Raw genomic sequence first — 17,616 nt, forward strand, 5'->3', positions numbered from 1 at the left:
GGACTAGATCGTTCAGGCTAGTAGCTCCATTTTTATACCCTAGCTTACCAGGTCTCCTAAATTACAAAAAATAGCCTTGGATATATTATGGCCCTACTTATGCCCTGAGACTCCCTTAATTCTTAGATAAAATATTGCTATCAGTCTTAAGATACCTAGCCAAGCTATTGTTATTTAGAATGAAGAGCATTCGTGAGAAAGTGGTTTATGTGTAATCAGTTATAGTTCTCTGCAAACAGACAGATACCACAAACATTCAGAAGAATGGATATGATAAACTACCGCACACCCTAATTGCTATTTCATATAAATAAGTCCGATAGATAACACAAAGAAACGCAGATTAATAAGACCACACGAAAATAAATAAAATTATTTGCTGATGGTTATATCATTTTGAATAATTTAAAAATTGATTAATTATGCGTCACTCTTCATTTGTGCATCAAACTAAAGATCTAAGAAATTGAAGCTTAAAAGAAATAAGCATAAATTGACTATGTCATAGTAAACATATATATAACGGGAAAACGTGCACTTTGTTAAAATAAAGATATACCATTACAATCAATGTTATTTTTTTCATATTCTTATAGTCATACTCTATGGTCGGGTTGTTGTCGCTTTGACACATTCTCCATTTCCTTTCTCAGTTTTTTTGTTAATAATCAGCCATTCAATTGGCAGTAATTTCATCCAAATGATAACTGAACACTTAATTACATAAAGGCTATACATTGGCCGATTGACTCACCTAGATACAGCAATAATGTCATAATTTTTTTTTATAGGTATCGAAAAAATGCAAGTACAGATAAAGTTAAAAAAAAGTCACCTTTTATTTTCTCCTGGAAATAGGAATGACCGTTCGCGTTATACTGCAAACAGAAAAAGCGACCGTGAGAAAGTGGTTTTCCTGCCTTCATTTATACTGAAAGATACCACAAACACCCGGAAAATGGCTTTTGTGCTAGATCATTGCACCTTAATTGCTATTTCTTTTCAATCAGTTCGATAATACACCTAATAACAATATCAATTTTAACCCCAGCTGTGAATTATCTTCTCATGGTTGTGGTTTACTACAATCTGAAAATAAAGCAATGTTATAGACATCAAAGTTTACCTAAGGTAATAATTGTTTAAGTTGGCATTGATGTTTGGTTAGAAACTAGCTGTTTCGAAAACAGTCGACGATTTAAAGGTGTAGTAAGAAATGCTTTCGTAGTGTTTGGAGCATGCTTTTGATGACTGCTTTCATCCTTTATATTCAATTTTAAAAAGTTGTATTTTGATATTCTGTACCAACCTAACTGAAACTCAAGTTTTTATTTTCATATTCTGCTTATGAACCAATCTAATTGAATTTAATGTTTATATTTTCACATTCTGTAAATTTACCAATTTAATTAAATTTCATGTGTTTATCTTGATGTTCCGTAAATGTACTCATATAATTGAAGATTCAATATTTCATTAAAGTCTCACCACTTGTATAACATTATATTGAATTTAATGTTTTTATATGAGAAGAATATAATCCCTGGTGTGGACCGTGTACAATTAGCACATTTGCATACATATGCCAAATTTATTTAAGAAATTATTCTTTTATGCTATGCTCTATGCTCCAATTTTGATCGTTATACTTCGAAGCAAATCTATGATACACGGTCAATAGGCAAAACTATTGATTTGATGAACCAAAAACATAATAGAAAATCATAGAGTTTAACGATGAAAAAGAACAGATACATGTAAAAATATAAATCAATTGTTTATGAAACAATTGTTAGATGGTCTTTCCCCTCCAAAACATGAATAATTGATTTTTTGATTGATTGATTGATTAGTTGGTTGGTTGGCTGGTTTACTAATAAAACCCATTGATTGGTTGAAAGTCTGCATGGCACTCTCCCTCTCTTAGCGAGGCCTAGGACTTAAAGTCGATATTGTGACCGACGACGTGGCTGCGTACTTATACATCTTGCACTCTCAAACAGACAGCCTAAGGATATCCTAAAGAATAAAAGTCCTTACATCTTCTTTTATTTTAAATTTTACTCTATTTTATATTGGAACTCGTACTTCGTGGTTTCTTTGACATGCTGTTTGCATTTTGTTCGAACTTGTAGGAAAAAACTGAGTAACATTTTGTCTTGGAAGTTTCACATTCTATTTTTGGATATGGAATGTTTTATTCTAAATTTAGGTCCGCGCGCGCGAGGGTGTTTTGAAGTCACGTGATGTTCAAATATATATGTCTGGAGTCATTTATATTAATATTAATTTCTTTTCAGGGGAGACCGTTGAACAGAGCACATGTGTATTGATCGGAGAAACACGATCACTATTGGCTTTATTATTTACAGGTCATTGATGATGGATCATGCATGCATCTTACGTACACATGTTTACGGGAGCATAGGATAGAAATATATTTTACTGCATGTTTGGAAATTTGATTATGGGAATTCAGCTATATTTACGAATTTTGGAGCATTTTTTTACGTCATTGAATTTTATTTCTTAATCAAGCGCACCGCACCTAACGGGAACTTTTTTTCTTGATTCATTTTATATATTTTACAGGTTAACTATTGTCGTTCAATTCAATCATACAAACATACTGCTGTTATTTTAGTATTTTAACAAATCGTTCATCGATTAATTTCAGAAAACACATGAATTGGAGCAGATGTTTGCCGGGATGAATTTCTATTTTAGACGTTTGTTTATAAGAAGGATTGCATTTTTTAAATTAAAATGTACAGGACTGAACTTAAAGGCGAAATTGGATTCCTCCAAAAAGAAAGAAACCAAGAAAAAAAGGGGGGTGTTGGAGGATGGCGAACCTTGGTTGATAAATCACAATAAGATGCATGTATACATCATGATAGCTGCAAAGTTTGAGGCTAAACTTAGTTCATTTTGCTCATTTTGACGTTTCAGTGGCATGGAACCCCTTAAACAAGGACACGTACCATTTCGACAAAAACTTACCACTAATATCATGTTTTGACTAACATTTTGGTCCAATTTTTTTTTACATTTTACGTGTTTCAAAAATAATACTACAAATTTATTTGCTGAAGGCAGATAACTCATTTAAAATATCGACGAATCACTTCAAACCAAATTAGCCAAAAATTTCAGAGGATGTAAAGAATAATTTGTAAAAAGAAAAGTGGAAAGACATAATTACATTTAGAATGGTTTTACTTGATTTTCAACGTGCAACTCGCCGTGTAACTCCTGTAAAATATCATATAAGTCATAAATTCGTGCCGAAGTGAGGATTGTGGTTGCGAGCAGCAAAGATAATTCTCACTATTTACAACAAAGATACTGATACAAAGATATGTTTCTCTTGAGTTTTCTGTTGTTTCGTAGTTTTCCTCTTTATGGTTGATTTGTTTCCGTAGGTTTTAGTTTGTAACTCCGATTTGTTTTCTCTCAATCGATTTTTAACTTTTGAACAGCGATATACTTCTGATGCCTTTATTTACAGTCAACACAATAACGTTATATGCATGGGCCACTTGTCCCAATAGGTTAACCTTAAAGTATTTTCTAGATTTTGCGCGAATTTGAAACTACACCGGAGGCATCCTCTTATCGTATCTTCGAATGTCTTAACACACCTAGAAAAAATGTAAAGAATTTATGCCAGAAAATTCATGATTATATAGTAAGTTGTCTATTTCCTTAAATTGATACGTTTCATTGAATTTCTGTAAACCTCAATGCCAGTTAAAGCAATTATGAACACAAAAATTATAATTCTAATCTGATGATTTCTATCTTTTTGAACGACTTTTAAGCTTTAATGTTAATACGTGTTTACTTGAACAAGAATGCTTATCTTTCATAAGACGAAGATTTTTCGTACCACTATTAATCAATAGAACAAAGAATGTGTGGTAAGTCATGAACATTTATTTCCTTTTTTTGTGTTTCTTTGTTATATACTTGTTTGTTTGTTTTTCTATTGAGATTGTGACACGGTGATGATGGCTGTATCCCTATTTTGACAATTTTATCTGTAATGTCTGTTTTGTTCACGCATCGTTATAAATATAATGGAATTTGATGCGACTGTCATACAAGTGAGAGCTTTATAAAACCAGGTTCAATCCTCAATTTTCTACATTTGAGAATGCCTGTACCAAGTCAGGAGTATAACAGTTGTTTCCATTTGTGTGATGTGTTTTATTGTTTGATTTTGCCATTTGATTAATTAGGGACTTTCCGTTTTGAATTTTCCTCGGAGTTCAGTATTTTTGTTATTTTACTTTTTATATCACCTTGACGTATCTTTTTTAAAACATACATACATATATTCGCCTAATATAGAACAAACTGCCAAGGCTCTGTGTTGAATGCCGTACTTTACTTTGACATATTATGGTTTACTTGGACAGGGAGATGTCTCATTGGCACTGATTCCTTATCTTCCTATATCTATATTCTATTTAAACATTTCAAAATAAATTAAGATTTTGCGATCAATTTTCCATATTATACTTCTTTCATCACATATATTAGTGTACCGTGTTAGTCATATGTGAAATATACCAACTTTGATTTGTTTTTGTGCATTATAAAGTTAAAAGGTACCTACTGTAATGTACATTTTGAAAATCTGAAAATGGGAAGCAGGCAAGCAATGTACATTAACAAAAATATGCATCTATAGACTTCAATTGATGGAACGTATAAGATAAACAGTCGGTCCGTGTGTGATCTATAAGTCCATTTTAATGTCTACCACAATATATGGTTATCATTTAAAATCATAGGTCTAAATTAAGGTACTATTAACATTAGTTACATTGTTCAGATCTCATGAATCGATAAAAAAAAAATAGGGAGAGACAAATCAAGGTCACAATTAGAAATTAAGGGAATCACATGAATTGCAAAAGGAGCGAGACCGTGTGCGTTATCAGGGTAGGTGTTGGTGGCTATTCACGCATCACCGACATGCGAATTAACACTCATTAAAATATGTCATAATCAGATATAGGACACATTCCGTAAAGCTACAGATCAGACCACGTTACTTGTATCTAACGATTTAGAATCGCGATAAATGTTGGTAGTGAGTTTTAGACACCGAAACATTTTATCGGTCAACGAATTGGGGATGGTAATCGTGGACAAATGTAACGTCGGTATCATTCTTTCTTCCTCATAAATCTGTTGGTGCAGTTTGTGTTTATTGATCACATCATTTTTTTAATGAAGTCCGTATAGTTTGAACTTGCAAGATCGTAACGTGCTAACTAAGATATGTGAACGTCATCCGGTGGTACAGAGGGGTACGTTAATGATACGGTACTTTAAACAAATGTCATACAAATAGGAAGTTTATCTAGATACAAAATCTAGTGAAAACCCTCCATTTTCCTCGGAGAATACCTGTACCAAGTTAAGAACATAACAGTTGATTTCCATTACGTTGTTTGATGCAGTCTACCGTTTGATATGTTATCAATCTTCGGTTATTTCGATAATTTATTTTACTGCATAGTCTAGTTTTCGTTGTCCATCTGTGTCAATATCCAGGAAAACAGCAAGATATACAGCAGACCTTTTAATGTAATTATTATTCTTTATTTCAAGTCCACTGGGATATATGATATAAAAGCACACATAGAAATGTTGAATCTGGACATCGACAATATATCTGAACGACGTGAAACAAAAAAAAACTTGGAAAGTGTCTTTTCGTTTTGTCTTTAAAAAAGGTTTTATAGTATGAATTCTCCATTTGAGAACAAAAAGAAGTCGATTAGAAGTGGTGAGTAATCAGTACCCATTGGAATACCAACAGTCCACTGAATCATCATGCCTTCAAATTAACAAACATATTGTCGATCAAAAAGTCCAGCATTTAATTGATCCAGTGTGGTTCTTCACAAAGAAGAATGTTTCATTACCGAAAACGAAGAAGTTGGATCTACGTTCCCCATTTTTGTAGAGACAGCTTTGTTTATAGTAAAAACTCGCCTGTAATACTTATAACGATTGAACGGAGATGTCAGATATATGCAAAGACAGCAACTGAACTAACCAAGAGACATCAAAGTAATCTATGGTCAAAGTATATTTACACGTTTTCGAAATGATTCCTCATTTTTATATTATATCGTACATTCATTTATTTCATATTTAGGATTGGGTTTATTCATAATAGTATGCCTACTCGATACGTTTATTTCTCGTAAGTACGATTTTTGTTAATATTGTCATTTGTTGATTAAAAAAACCAACATAATTTCTGTTTAAAATATTCTTTGAGATTTGCTTTTGAATTTATACAATTATTGGAATTCAGACATCCTCGTTTAACCATTATGTTATTGACGTTGTCTTAACGTATAATGTTTGTTTGTATAGTTATATTTTGTTCAGAGATAACACGGTCGGTTTATGGAACATGTAGTCTGTGATGGATGGCTTAGTAAGCTATCACAATTCATGGGTAATTAACTGTTGTCTAGAAGACAATTTTAAGCATTTCAAAAGACAAAGGCGTCTTGAAATGTGGTAGATATTACAAATATTATAATAGATAAATGAGCTTTATTTAGAGTCGGTATGGATTATTAAAAAATGAATTAAAAATTAAAAAAAAACACAACATATATAAGTTCCTCTTAACTTTTATCCTTCAGTAAAAAAAAAACAATTTATGACATCAATAAAGGCAACAGTAGTATATCTCGATTGAGAGAAAACAAATCCGGGTTACAAACTAAAACCGATGGAAACACATCAACTTTAAGAGGAAAACAACGAAACAACAGAAACACTGAAGTACAACAAAAAAAAAAAACAAACGACAATGCAACACACACAGAAACGAACTATAAGATAACTTTCTTTTTGCTCACTTGGTACAAAATGAATTTCAAACAACAAGAAAAACACATTTCTCCTTAAAAGTGATAGACAGAAGATACTTAGGGACATTCAAAACTAAGAAGTCGGAGTGAAACTGATAAGGATATTTAGTGACTACAACAACCATTTTTGTAAAAATAAATATTGTAGTATTTGTTATAGGTGGACTGCTTCTTTTTATTTTTTTTATTAACGGCCAGTGTCAAATTTATTATGTTTTATCAGGACGAGGTTGTTTTAAGAATATGCTCTTTAAAATTTAGTAAAAGATTCCATTGTCATTGATTTACACTGCAATACATCTTACTTTCAAAAAAGAATAAATCTTGATTCTGATACGATAGTAAATATTTTATTAAGGTTTGTTTTTCTGGGTAAGAAAAATAATAAAATATCTTTTGTATTTTATCTCGCTATTTTAGTTACGTTTTCCTTGATGCATTCTTCATTTTCAAAGTATAAGATGAACTAGTATAATATATATATGAAGATGGGACATGAGTACCAATGAGACAACTCTCCATCCTAGTAACAATTTATAAAAGTAAACCATTATAGGTCAAGGTACGGCCTTCAACACGGAGCCTGGTCTCACACCGAACAGCAAGCTATACAGGGCTTGTTTGCCAGTAATATTGCAAATAATTTGAATATTTTTATACTTAGAAACTGATGGATACGGACAGACATGTGCATCATGTACAGGAGTTGAGGTAGCAGATGAATGTCAACATCATATTAAATGTGATGCCAATGAGGTAAATCCTAAGACAATAGATAATTTTTGATATCTATAAAGTTCATAATGACTATCGTGATAGGAAGAGAGACAACTCTCATTCATTAACGTATAGAGGTTGCAGTCTTGTAATTGACTGCTACATAGGCTTACATGCAAAAAATAAGAAAATAAAAAATACAAAGAAAAAAAATTTCATGTTCATATCATGTATATACTAATATAAAATTGTGATTTAATCGAAAAAAAGGGAGTCATGCTCTCGGTACTGGATGATGGTTCCTTCAAGTTACGATATTTCATCAGCAGCGGAACGGACCAAGTGTAGTGTATTTCTTTATGACAATAATTTCATATAAAAAAAAATCGCACCTGCACTACCTCAAAAACATGTTACAGTGTAATGTAATACTATTGGGACAAATCATATCAAAGTTATAGAAAAATCTACCAGCTCTAACTCAAATTATGGACAATTCTATGTTTAGGGGGTCTAAAATTCAGTTTGACAGTTTCAGGCATACTATATGTTGACCTTTTTTATCTGGACCAAATCAGTACTTAACATAAAAATTTAGCACCTAATTTTTTAACATGTAAATTCACCCGCGTACTTAATTTTTGCTGCATGAAATATCAAGAAAAAAATTGGGAAAGTGTATGATTTTTTTTTATTGGTTATACACTGTTTACTCTAGGGACTATATTCGTGAGAAAGATAAAACCACAGTAGTTTCCCGATGTTCAAATTTCATAAATCAAGTCAATGAAAGGTAGCAAACAAAAAACTTGGGGAATCCCTTTAACTCCAAAAGGACCGGGACCGGGTACGTCGACAGGGCGCCATCATGCAAATTGACACTAAGTCAAATTGTTACATTCGAGAAAAAATGTATTCAGTAAAATATAAGTACTGTTTCATGTTCTGTTTTCATTAGGTGCGTATTCATGTACATGTACTTTATTAATGTAATTAGATATTTCATATTATATTACAAATACATATCTATATAATCTATTTTAAACATACAGGTGTGTTCCATGCATCATTACATTACGGAATCAGGTGCCTCTCTCTTTGATTATGGCTGTGCATTTCCTCAGGTAAGGTCATGTCATTGTTATGAAAATGAGTAATACCTTCAATTTTAAATTGCGGTGCATAACAATTGTGCGCATTACCATTACAATTGCGCGCAAAAATCATTACGTTTGCGCACAGGTTTTGATAACATTTGCGCGCATTTATTTGACAGGTAAACTCTTGTAAACTCAGGTAAAAACAGGTAATAATACTTTTTTATTTATTTATCCATTCAATTATTTACAAGTGGGATTTCAAGCAGGATAAGTCTGTTTTATTATGCACAAGAATCGTGTAAAACAACACAAAACTAAATGGATATGCAGAGTAAAACCGCTCATTATAGTGAGCATTAAATGATTCTGAGCCGTTTGTAGTACGACTAAATTCTGCTGATGGTAGTAATGCACAAAGACTTGAGGGACATATGGTCTATGTTTGTGCATTGACGTACTTTACAAACTAAGTTAAATTGTTTACTTATCTAAACGCACCATTCGTTGAAACACTATTTACTAGCGCGATTTATCATGATCATTTTATATTTTGTTTTAGAATTCAATATAACAAAATATATTTTGAATAAGCAATTGTTTTTCAAAACTAATAATTCATAGTCATATGTATTATGAAAATTAACAAATTGCAGTCATATTTATATATTATAATTTTATTTATGTAATTTTATTTTTACCTGAGTTTACCTGTAAAAAAATGCGCGCAAATGTAATCAAAAGCTGCGCTCAAAAGTAAAACAATTTAATCCCCAAATGCGCACAAACATAATGGGCTCTTAAAAGTGAGGTATGACATTTTTTTAGTCAACAGATTTGTTGTCTATGTGTTGCTTACCTTTTTGAAGCTCTGTTTTGTTTTCCTACTGAATTCATTTATAATTGATGTATTCTAAGTAGAAAGGTCGTAAAATCGGTGAAAAACGCCATTAAAATTGTCTTACAGTCATAAAACCCTCTGATTTTCTTATATGATGATACGTTCATGATGTGTTTGCTACATAATTTTTTGCTTAAACATATGGTTACTGAATTTATTTTTATGCATTAACCAATCTCTTAATGGTAATGCAAATCAAATTTAAATGTTGATTTCGGAAGTATTTTCCACATACTTAACTGATATTCTAAACAAAAGTAATGCTTACTTTTTTTTATTGGTGTGTATTCAATTATGTTTTATAAAATATACATTGCAAGATTTTAATAAAGGATTTTTTTCGATTGTGAGTTTGAGTTTAAGGGGTCCAACTCATAAAAAATCTTTGACACGCCCTTGTTATTGTTCCTTGACTGTAGGAACAGCCTTTCCCTTATTATTCTAAACAATATAGCATTGGAATATTTTGTTTAATTTTCAGGCATGTCTCCAGTCTTTTGGGCTTATTTTTGGGAGAAGGTCAGATGGTCATCATGTGAAGTGCACCGTTTCTTGTAATGGCACAACAGTTTGCAACGAGGATTTAACCTGTCAAAGATATCCGCACAGTAAGATAACTCATATATTTGCAATTTTGACTGTGATATAGGACGTGTTTATGAACAGAAGGCTCACTTATCATTATAGGGCAATTATATAACAAAAGTCATGTAAATTAGGTACATGGTATTTTCCGTCGGTTCTCATTTTCTTAGCCCTACTCACTTCTAACTTTTTAACAGTCTGTTACCATTACAAAATAAAAAAAAAACTGTATAAGTCCTTTTTCATTGCATGTAAATGTAAGACGTCTATAAAACAAAATTGCCGTATATATAGTTCAGTGCAGAAAAAAAGGTAACACATTTTTATCAATTGTTGATCGCTTTAAAAAAGAATAAGGACATGTCTGCTGTGTGAAGTATTGGTATGGTTTGTTAGTACGACAGTACGACTTTTTCCTGGTTCTTTACCTTTGTACATACCAAGACACTCTACTTTTATTTTATTGTTGCATAATGTTACTGAACTCCGAGGAAAATTCAAAAAGGAAAGTCCTTAATCTAATAGCAAAATCAAAATCTCTAACACATCAGTCGAATGAAAAACAACTGTCATATTCCTAACTTGGTGCAGGCATTTTCTTATGTAGAAAATTGTGGATTAAACCTGGTGTTATAGCTAGCTCAACCACCCTCCCAAAAGCAACTCTTCTTTGTAAGTAAGTAAGTAAGTAAGTAAGTAAGAAAGTAAAATAAAAAAGATGGGGTATGAGGGACAATAATACAACCCTCCATCCAAGTCAAAATGTATAAAAAGTTAACAATTATAGGTTAAAGTACTGATTGAGTCACATGGAAAAACTAACTATAAAGGGTCCTTAAACATTTTTTTTTTATTATAGTTACATGTGTATTATTCTATTATTATGAGCGTCACTGAAGAGTTTTATGTAGACGAAACGCGCGTCTGGCGTACTAAATTATAATCCTGGTACCTTTGATAACTATCTGCATCAAAAACAATTAATTTCAAATAGAGTCATCACAACATTTAACTGGATTTACATAAACTGTCAAAAAATATGTAGTATCTATTGGCTTTTCGTTTATTCTATTTTATATGTTAACGTTAAAAAAATTCTTTACAAATAAAGAAATAGGAGAATGGTGTGCAAGTTATACTAGTCTAAGATTTTTTTTTCTTTTTTTATTAAATTAATTGTAATAATTATAATAGATGTATTACAGCTTTGTTATTTCCATCTGAATGTTCAGAAATAAAAGGTAATTATACCCCCGCTTTAAAAAAGGGGGGGTATACTGTTTTACCTCTGTCTGTCCGTCCATCAGTCCATCCGTCCGTCAGTCAGTCCGTCCCATGAAACTTTCGTCACATTTTTCTCAGGAACTACACATCCACCCTTTCTGTAATTTGGTATCAACATTTATATATGTCAGCCATACCGTGTGATGCGTTTTCAGATTCATCACTTGACAACTTCCTGTTTACCGAACACTTGTCTGATTTTACACATGATAGCCAAGTTGAAAATTTTCGTCACATTTTTCTCAGGAACTACAATACAAGGATTTCTGAAATTTGGTTTCAGGATTTATATAAGTCAGCTATACCGTGTGATGCGTTTTCAGATTCATCACTCGACAACTTCCTGTTTACCGAACACTTGCATATTTTTACACTATTAATATTATCCACTTGCGGCGGGGGTATCATCAGTGAGCAGTAGCTCGCAGTTTCACTTGTTATTTAAAAAGTGGTATCTACACTATATACCCAACCAGTAGACCAACACCGTTCGTGTCTGTATTCTGCGAAACTGATAGTAATGGAAGTTTATGGACGGTAAGTACACAATATGTATCGATGATAATCTCGCTTGAAGTCAGTTTCAATTTACAGAATTTCTTATTTAAATCAATTTAGTTGGTACCCAACACCTTGAATAATATTGATTTGGCTCGTTTAATATTCATAAAATTTTGACAAAATGTTTAGTTTGACCGTTTGACAAAAATAAAAAAAAATAAAAAAATTTGAACCAACCACTTTATAAGAAAAATTCCATTGATTATATAGCAGTTTGACATACACTAATTTTTATCATTGATAAGCTTAATATTTTATTAACAATATAACGTGATAAAAACGTGTACCTGATTTTTACAGAGGTATCTCTCTGTAGCGTTAGGTACCACCTTAAATGAAGAACATGATTTCTCTGTAATGTAGGTTATACAAAGGAGATACAATGGTTCCATAGATTTCTATAAAAACTGGGTAGACTATAAAAATGGTTTCGGAAGTCCAGCTGGCGAATATTGGATGGGTTTGTATTCGAGTTTCTAAGATTTAAAATTGTTCAAATGTTTATTTTTCACTTTTATGTCTTGCACTATTTTGTTTCACAGACAGAATCGGACATAAACTAATAATTGTGACAAAATATTATAGTAAGCTTTTAGTTCTTTGTTCAGCAATATCACAAAGCACCTATATATGAGGAACATATCTTCTACTAAAATGAGTGATATAGTATTTTTAAAACAGAGTGTATGCTTACAAGGAAGCTATTAAGATAAGTAGACCTTCTGTTATTGTGGTAATCTTTATTCCAGGTCTGAAATTAATCTTCATTTTCCCTGAATCTTTACAAATAAGTTGTGAGCTTGTACGATTTTTGATGAGTATGAAACGAGTGCCACCAGTGGAACAGGTATTAATAATCATTCCTATTCATCTGACTTAAAGACGTTGCTTTTCCTTTTAGTTTTCATTGTTAATTTTGTGTTACTTAATTTTTAATGTCTGTTCACTCTATTCCTTGACAAGAAAAACAGGGGGTTCTATTGCGAACATGTAAATTGAGCGATGTATAAGTGTGAGAATGCACATTTTGTTTATAATTTAAATTTTTAACAATGGAAATTCTTTACGGAATTTCATTGCAATGAGCAACTTGACAAGCTTTTAACTCGGGATTAAACAAAAGACTTCGCTCGTGTGTGGTGTATTATAATCAGAAACGTCTTATAAATATATGTTATTATATGTGTAGCAAGATGGAACTGCTGACTCCTCCGAAGTACCCTAGATATTCCCCGATTTACATTATGTTTATATTGTTCAATCTATGGTTTATGCTATTAAAAATGTGTTTTATTTCAAGGAAATGATTTAATACACCAAATAACATCAAATGGAGACCATAGTTTACAATTCATCATGACTGACTATGAAGACGTTACAAAGTATGCCAAATACCAAAGTTTCAGCATATCAAATGAGACGAGTGACTATAAACTATCTGTTGGAAATTTCTCTGGCAATGCAGGTATAAAATGAAACTTCTTGAATATCTACGTTCTACCTTTAATGGTTTAAGTGCGGATCAAATTGTATTGTCGAAACAAAAGACTTGAAAGTTGGTATGTGCTACTTTCCCAATTTTAATGACTGGTTGGCTTGGATTCCAATGTATTCTATTGCCATGCCATGTCAAGTGGCTATGTTTTCTAGTTGAGTTGAGTTGAGAATCTAGCTCAGTGTGTCCTGACATATATGCGATTCTTTTTCACTTAGTGTATAACACCAGTCCAGGTACCAGTCTTGTATTACAACTCCAGTTTCCGGTGCATGTCAAAACATGGAGGGAAACAAAATAGTGCATTTTTTCTGAATTTTTTTCTGAACTCAATTTTTTCTGTTTGATTATAGGTTTATGCTAAATTGAAACATATATATAGACTTTAAAAAAAATCTTGCATCTCTTGGGGATATCAATCCAGGAAAGTGGAAGGATATCATGTTTACTTGAAGTGGTGCGGCCTAGTAAAAATAGCAAACAGAAAGTAGAAAAAAAATGTTTTGACTTCAGGATTGCGTAACTTTTTATTCTTCGTGGCATGACTCCCTTTTTTTCGATTTAATCACAATTTCACATTAGTACATACATGATATGAACATGACATTTTTTTTCTATGTAGCATTTTTTATTGTTTTATTTTCAAAGATCAGCTGTTTTGCATGTAAGCCTATGGAGCAGTCAATTACAAGACTGAAGCCTGCATAGGGTAATTTTTTCATATGTTTACTGCAAGGAAGTAGCTCATGTGGACTTTTGTGTGCCCAGAATGATAAAACATCATGATTTAAGAACTTTTTGAGAGAAAAAAGTCGTGGGGTATCAAGTTACACTGAAAAAACTGAAATTATGTAATAATTATGCATTTTTATACTAGACACCATTCAAAAGTATTAATAGATATAAAGCACAACAGTTTGAGGCAAATTGAGATTTTGATGGTATTACATACATGATTTTCAATTAAAAAGAACATAGAAAGATTTTTTTTCTCAATGAAATCTTCTTATGATGAAAATTCTAGTTGCACAGTTTTATTGAAAATTAGAGCAAAGTTGAAGAGACAGCTACATACAAAAGTAATGTTTTTCTTTAGGGTTATTATTTTCATGGCTCAATTGTTGACATTTAGGTAGAATATGTATGAAATGAACTTTTGGTGAAAAGATTTTCACAAAATGTTCATTTTACATGAGTCTATACTTCTTTTCCTGTCTGCGGCACTGCATGGTTAATTGAAATTTCCATCTTTGGGTTAAAAATTTGTTTAAAAGCTAGATTTTTTCTAAAACTATCCATCATGACAAGGATTTTTGTGATTAGGTGTGACAAATAATCTATATTCTTACCAAAAACACCAACTTGAGTATTCATTTTGTTTTTTCTTGAATTTTATTTCAAATTGTATATGCATTGGTGGGTCAAGTACAGTCTAAACACCATGATATAGTAGGCATGTATAAAGACCAGTATAGTCAAAAAAGAGAAAGGTATGGTCTTTTTTGTGTCCAGATAGTTGTATTGTAGCATATTCTTCAATATGAAAAAGTTTTTGGTAGGTTTTCAATTTCGACTTGAACAAGAGGCCCACATGGGTAGATTTTATTGAAAAAAGGGGGAGGGGTAAACTATTGAATGTGGTTCAATTAAACAAGAGGGAAAAAATAAAAATAATAGATAAGAATACTCTTCTAGCTCCACAGTATTCAAATTATAGGAAAACATTCATAAAGATAGACTAGAATTAGATTTACAGATCATTTAGTAGACATGACTGATTTCCAAATTTTGCCTGTTTTCAGAAAGGGGTACTGCTTTAATAGTGGGGTTATTTTTTATTAAAACAGCCAAACAGTTCTTATAATGGCATTGTTTATGTTCAAATATGGCTACTTAATGAAACTATGTAAATAATTTATTTTTTTAAGACATGTCATTATTGTTATAGCTACCAGTCTTGTATTACAACTCCAGTTTCCGGTGCATGTCAAAACATGGAGGGAAACAAAATAGTGCATTTTTTTTCTGAATTTTTTTCTGAACTCAATTTTTTCTGTTTGATTATAGGTTTATGCTGAATTGAAACATATATATAAACTTTAAAAAAAATCTTGCATCTTTTGGGGATACCAATCCAGTAGAGTGGAAGGATATCATGTTTACTGGAAGTGGTGCGGCCTAGTAAAAATAGCAAACAGAAAGTAGAAAAAAAATGTTTTGACTTCAGGATTGCGTAACTTTTTATTCTTCGTGGCATGACCCCCTTTTTTTCGATTTACTCACAATTTCACATTAGTACATACATGATATGAACATGAAATTTTTTTCTATGTAGCATTTTTTATTTTTTTTATTTTCAAAGATCAGCTGTTTTGCATGTAAGCCTATGGAGCAGTCAATTACAAGACTGCAACCTGCACCACCCATCAAATTATTTATATTAAACATTCGAAACCTAATATTTTAGAATAAGATAGTACGTGTTCCGGTTGTATTAAACAGTTATATATACTTTACATTCTATACACTTGAGATGTTTGAATACACCAAATATGTAAATAGTTGTATATGACGAAACAATAGTTGAGACTACTTTCATGCGTTCCTTCATAATATTGTATAAAAGTATACTGAAAATAAAACAAAATATAAACTAATGATATCTTCATACAAAAAAAATCTATATAAAATTTTCGTTTTCCGTAGGAAAGGCAACCATTTAAAATAACGCAATAATGACGTCAATCCTGATTTCCCCCCGGATAAACTGCGTAGTATATAAAACATTCCATTTAGAAATATAAAAAATGTGGTTATTTACCTATACATATTGCATATATTAACCAGAGAAGATTGCAGAGCTGGTTGCATCTTGAAATCCATCTAATTAAATAGTATGCCAATAGTTACATTTTAAAAGCTGTTTGCATTTCAGGAGATTCTTTTACGGGACACAGCGGATATAAATTCACGACAAAAGACCGAGATAATGATCTGTATAGTGGAAACTGCGCAACTCTTTACATCGGGGCATGGTGGTACAGCAGTTGTCATTCATCCAATCTTAACGGGAAATATTATCACGTGTCCAATAGTTCGTATGCAAAAGGAATAGATTGGGTTACATGGCACGGTCATTACTACTCACTGAAGGCAACAACTATGATGATAAGAAAGAATACAAAATAGATTTTTTTTAAAAATAAAACGATAAAGTTTGAAAAAATAGGTTACTTCGTTCTATGTTTTCTGGTCTGCATACAATTTAAAAAAACAAATGTATATTCACAGTTCCTAAAACGTCACAACGGTGTAAAGTTGATAGCGGCTGATATACTAAAAGACTAAATTATGACATTTAATTCACATTTTCTCGTTTATTCATGATATTTACACACTCGTTTTATATCTTCTGTGTTCCATTAAATGCAATATACGTATTGTTTTGCTGACCAGTGTTCGTATTAACGTTAAGGAACTGTAAATCAAAGTCGTTGCAATAATATTGCATAAACTCATCGTAGATGTTAGGATTGAAATTTTGTATTTGCGCCAGATGCGTGTTTCGTCTTCAAGAAACTCATTAGTGACGCTCGAATAAAAAAAAGTTAAAAAGGCCAAATAAAGTACGAAGTTGAAGAGCATTGAGTTTTAAAAATATTTGCCAAATACAGCTAATGTTATCTATTCCTGAGGTAAAAAAGCCGGTATTGAAAAAAAATCGAAGTTTTGTAATCAGTTAATTTATAATGATGACCTTATCAATAATAATTCATGTCAACACGGAAGTGCGGACTACTATGCTGTGATACCACTGTGACAGTGTTAGCTATATATAGAATTGTATGATTTAAGTGAAGAAAAGTAACATTTTTATTTTTAAACTGGATGTGGTTCCGGAATAAAAGAATAGAACATACAAATATACTTTTCGAACCACTGCTAGTACTAGCAATCTGGCAGATGGAAACCACTCAGGCTTCAAAAAACGTAAACATTCGAAATATTTTATTATAGAAAATTCGTTGTTCTTATTTGTTATATCTCAAAGGGTTGACTAGG

General features: G+C 31.7%; 1 protein-coding gene across 2 annotated transcripts; it reads left to right on the forward strand.

The window, feature by feature from the left end:
* Positions 1–3,824: 3,824 nt before the first annotated feature.
* On the forward strand, positions 3,825–16,747 carry LOC143045251 (uncharacterized). 2 transcript variants are annotated; one of them, XM_076217628.1, is made up of 9 exons: positions 3,825–3,923; positions 6,182–6,229; positions 7,579–7,670; positions 8,684–8,755; positions 10,111–10,237; positions 11,420–12,035; positions 12,423–12,519; positions 13,360–13,524; positions 16,490–16,747. In XM_076217628.1, the coding sequence occupies exons 1-6, from the start codon at positions 3,917–3,919 to the stop codon at positions 11,551–11,553; spliced, it is 480 nt and encodes a 159-aa protein (XP_076073743.1). In that variant the 5' UTR covers positions 3,825–3,916; the 3' UTR covers positions 11,554–12,035; positions 12,423–12,519; positions 13,360–13,524; positions 16,490–16,747. The 2 variants fall into 2 exon arrangements, 1 of the variants encoding a protein (XP_076073743.1); XR_012968913.1 differs by lacking the exon at positions 6,182–6,229 and having other exon boundaries at positions 3,873–3,923.
* Positions 16,748–17,616: the final 869 nt, after the last annotated feature.

This window comes from Mytilus galloprovincialis, chromosome 9, assembly GCF_965363235.1.
Source record: "Mytilus galloprovincialis chromosome 9, xbMytGall1.hap1.1, whole genome shotgun sequence".
Lineage (NCBI taxonomy): Eukaryota > Metazoa > Mollusca > Bivalvia > Mytilida > Mytilidae > Mytilus > Mytilus galloprovincialis.

What these genes read in the sequence shown, in the direction of transcription:
- LOC143045251 (XM_076217628.1), top strand. An exon ending in ATGGCTGTGCATTTCCTCAG is followed by an intron (nt 8,756 to 10,110) that starts GTAAGGTCATGT and finishes TTTAATTTTCAG; the next exon opens with GCATGTCTCCAGTCTTTTGG. An exon ending in CTGTCAAAGATATCCGCACA is followed by an intron (nt 10,238 to 11,419) that starts GTAAGATAACTC and finishes GATGTATTACAG; the next exon opens with CTTTGTTATTTCCATCTGAA.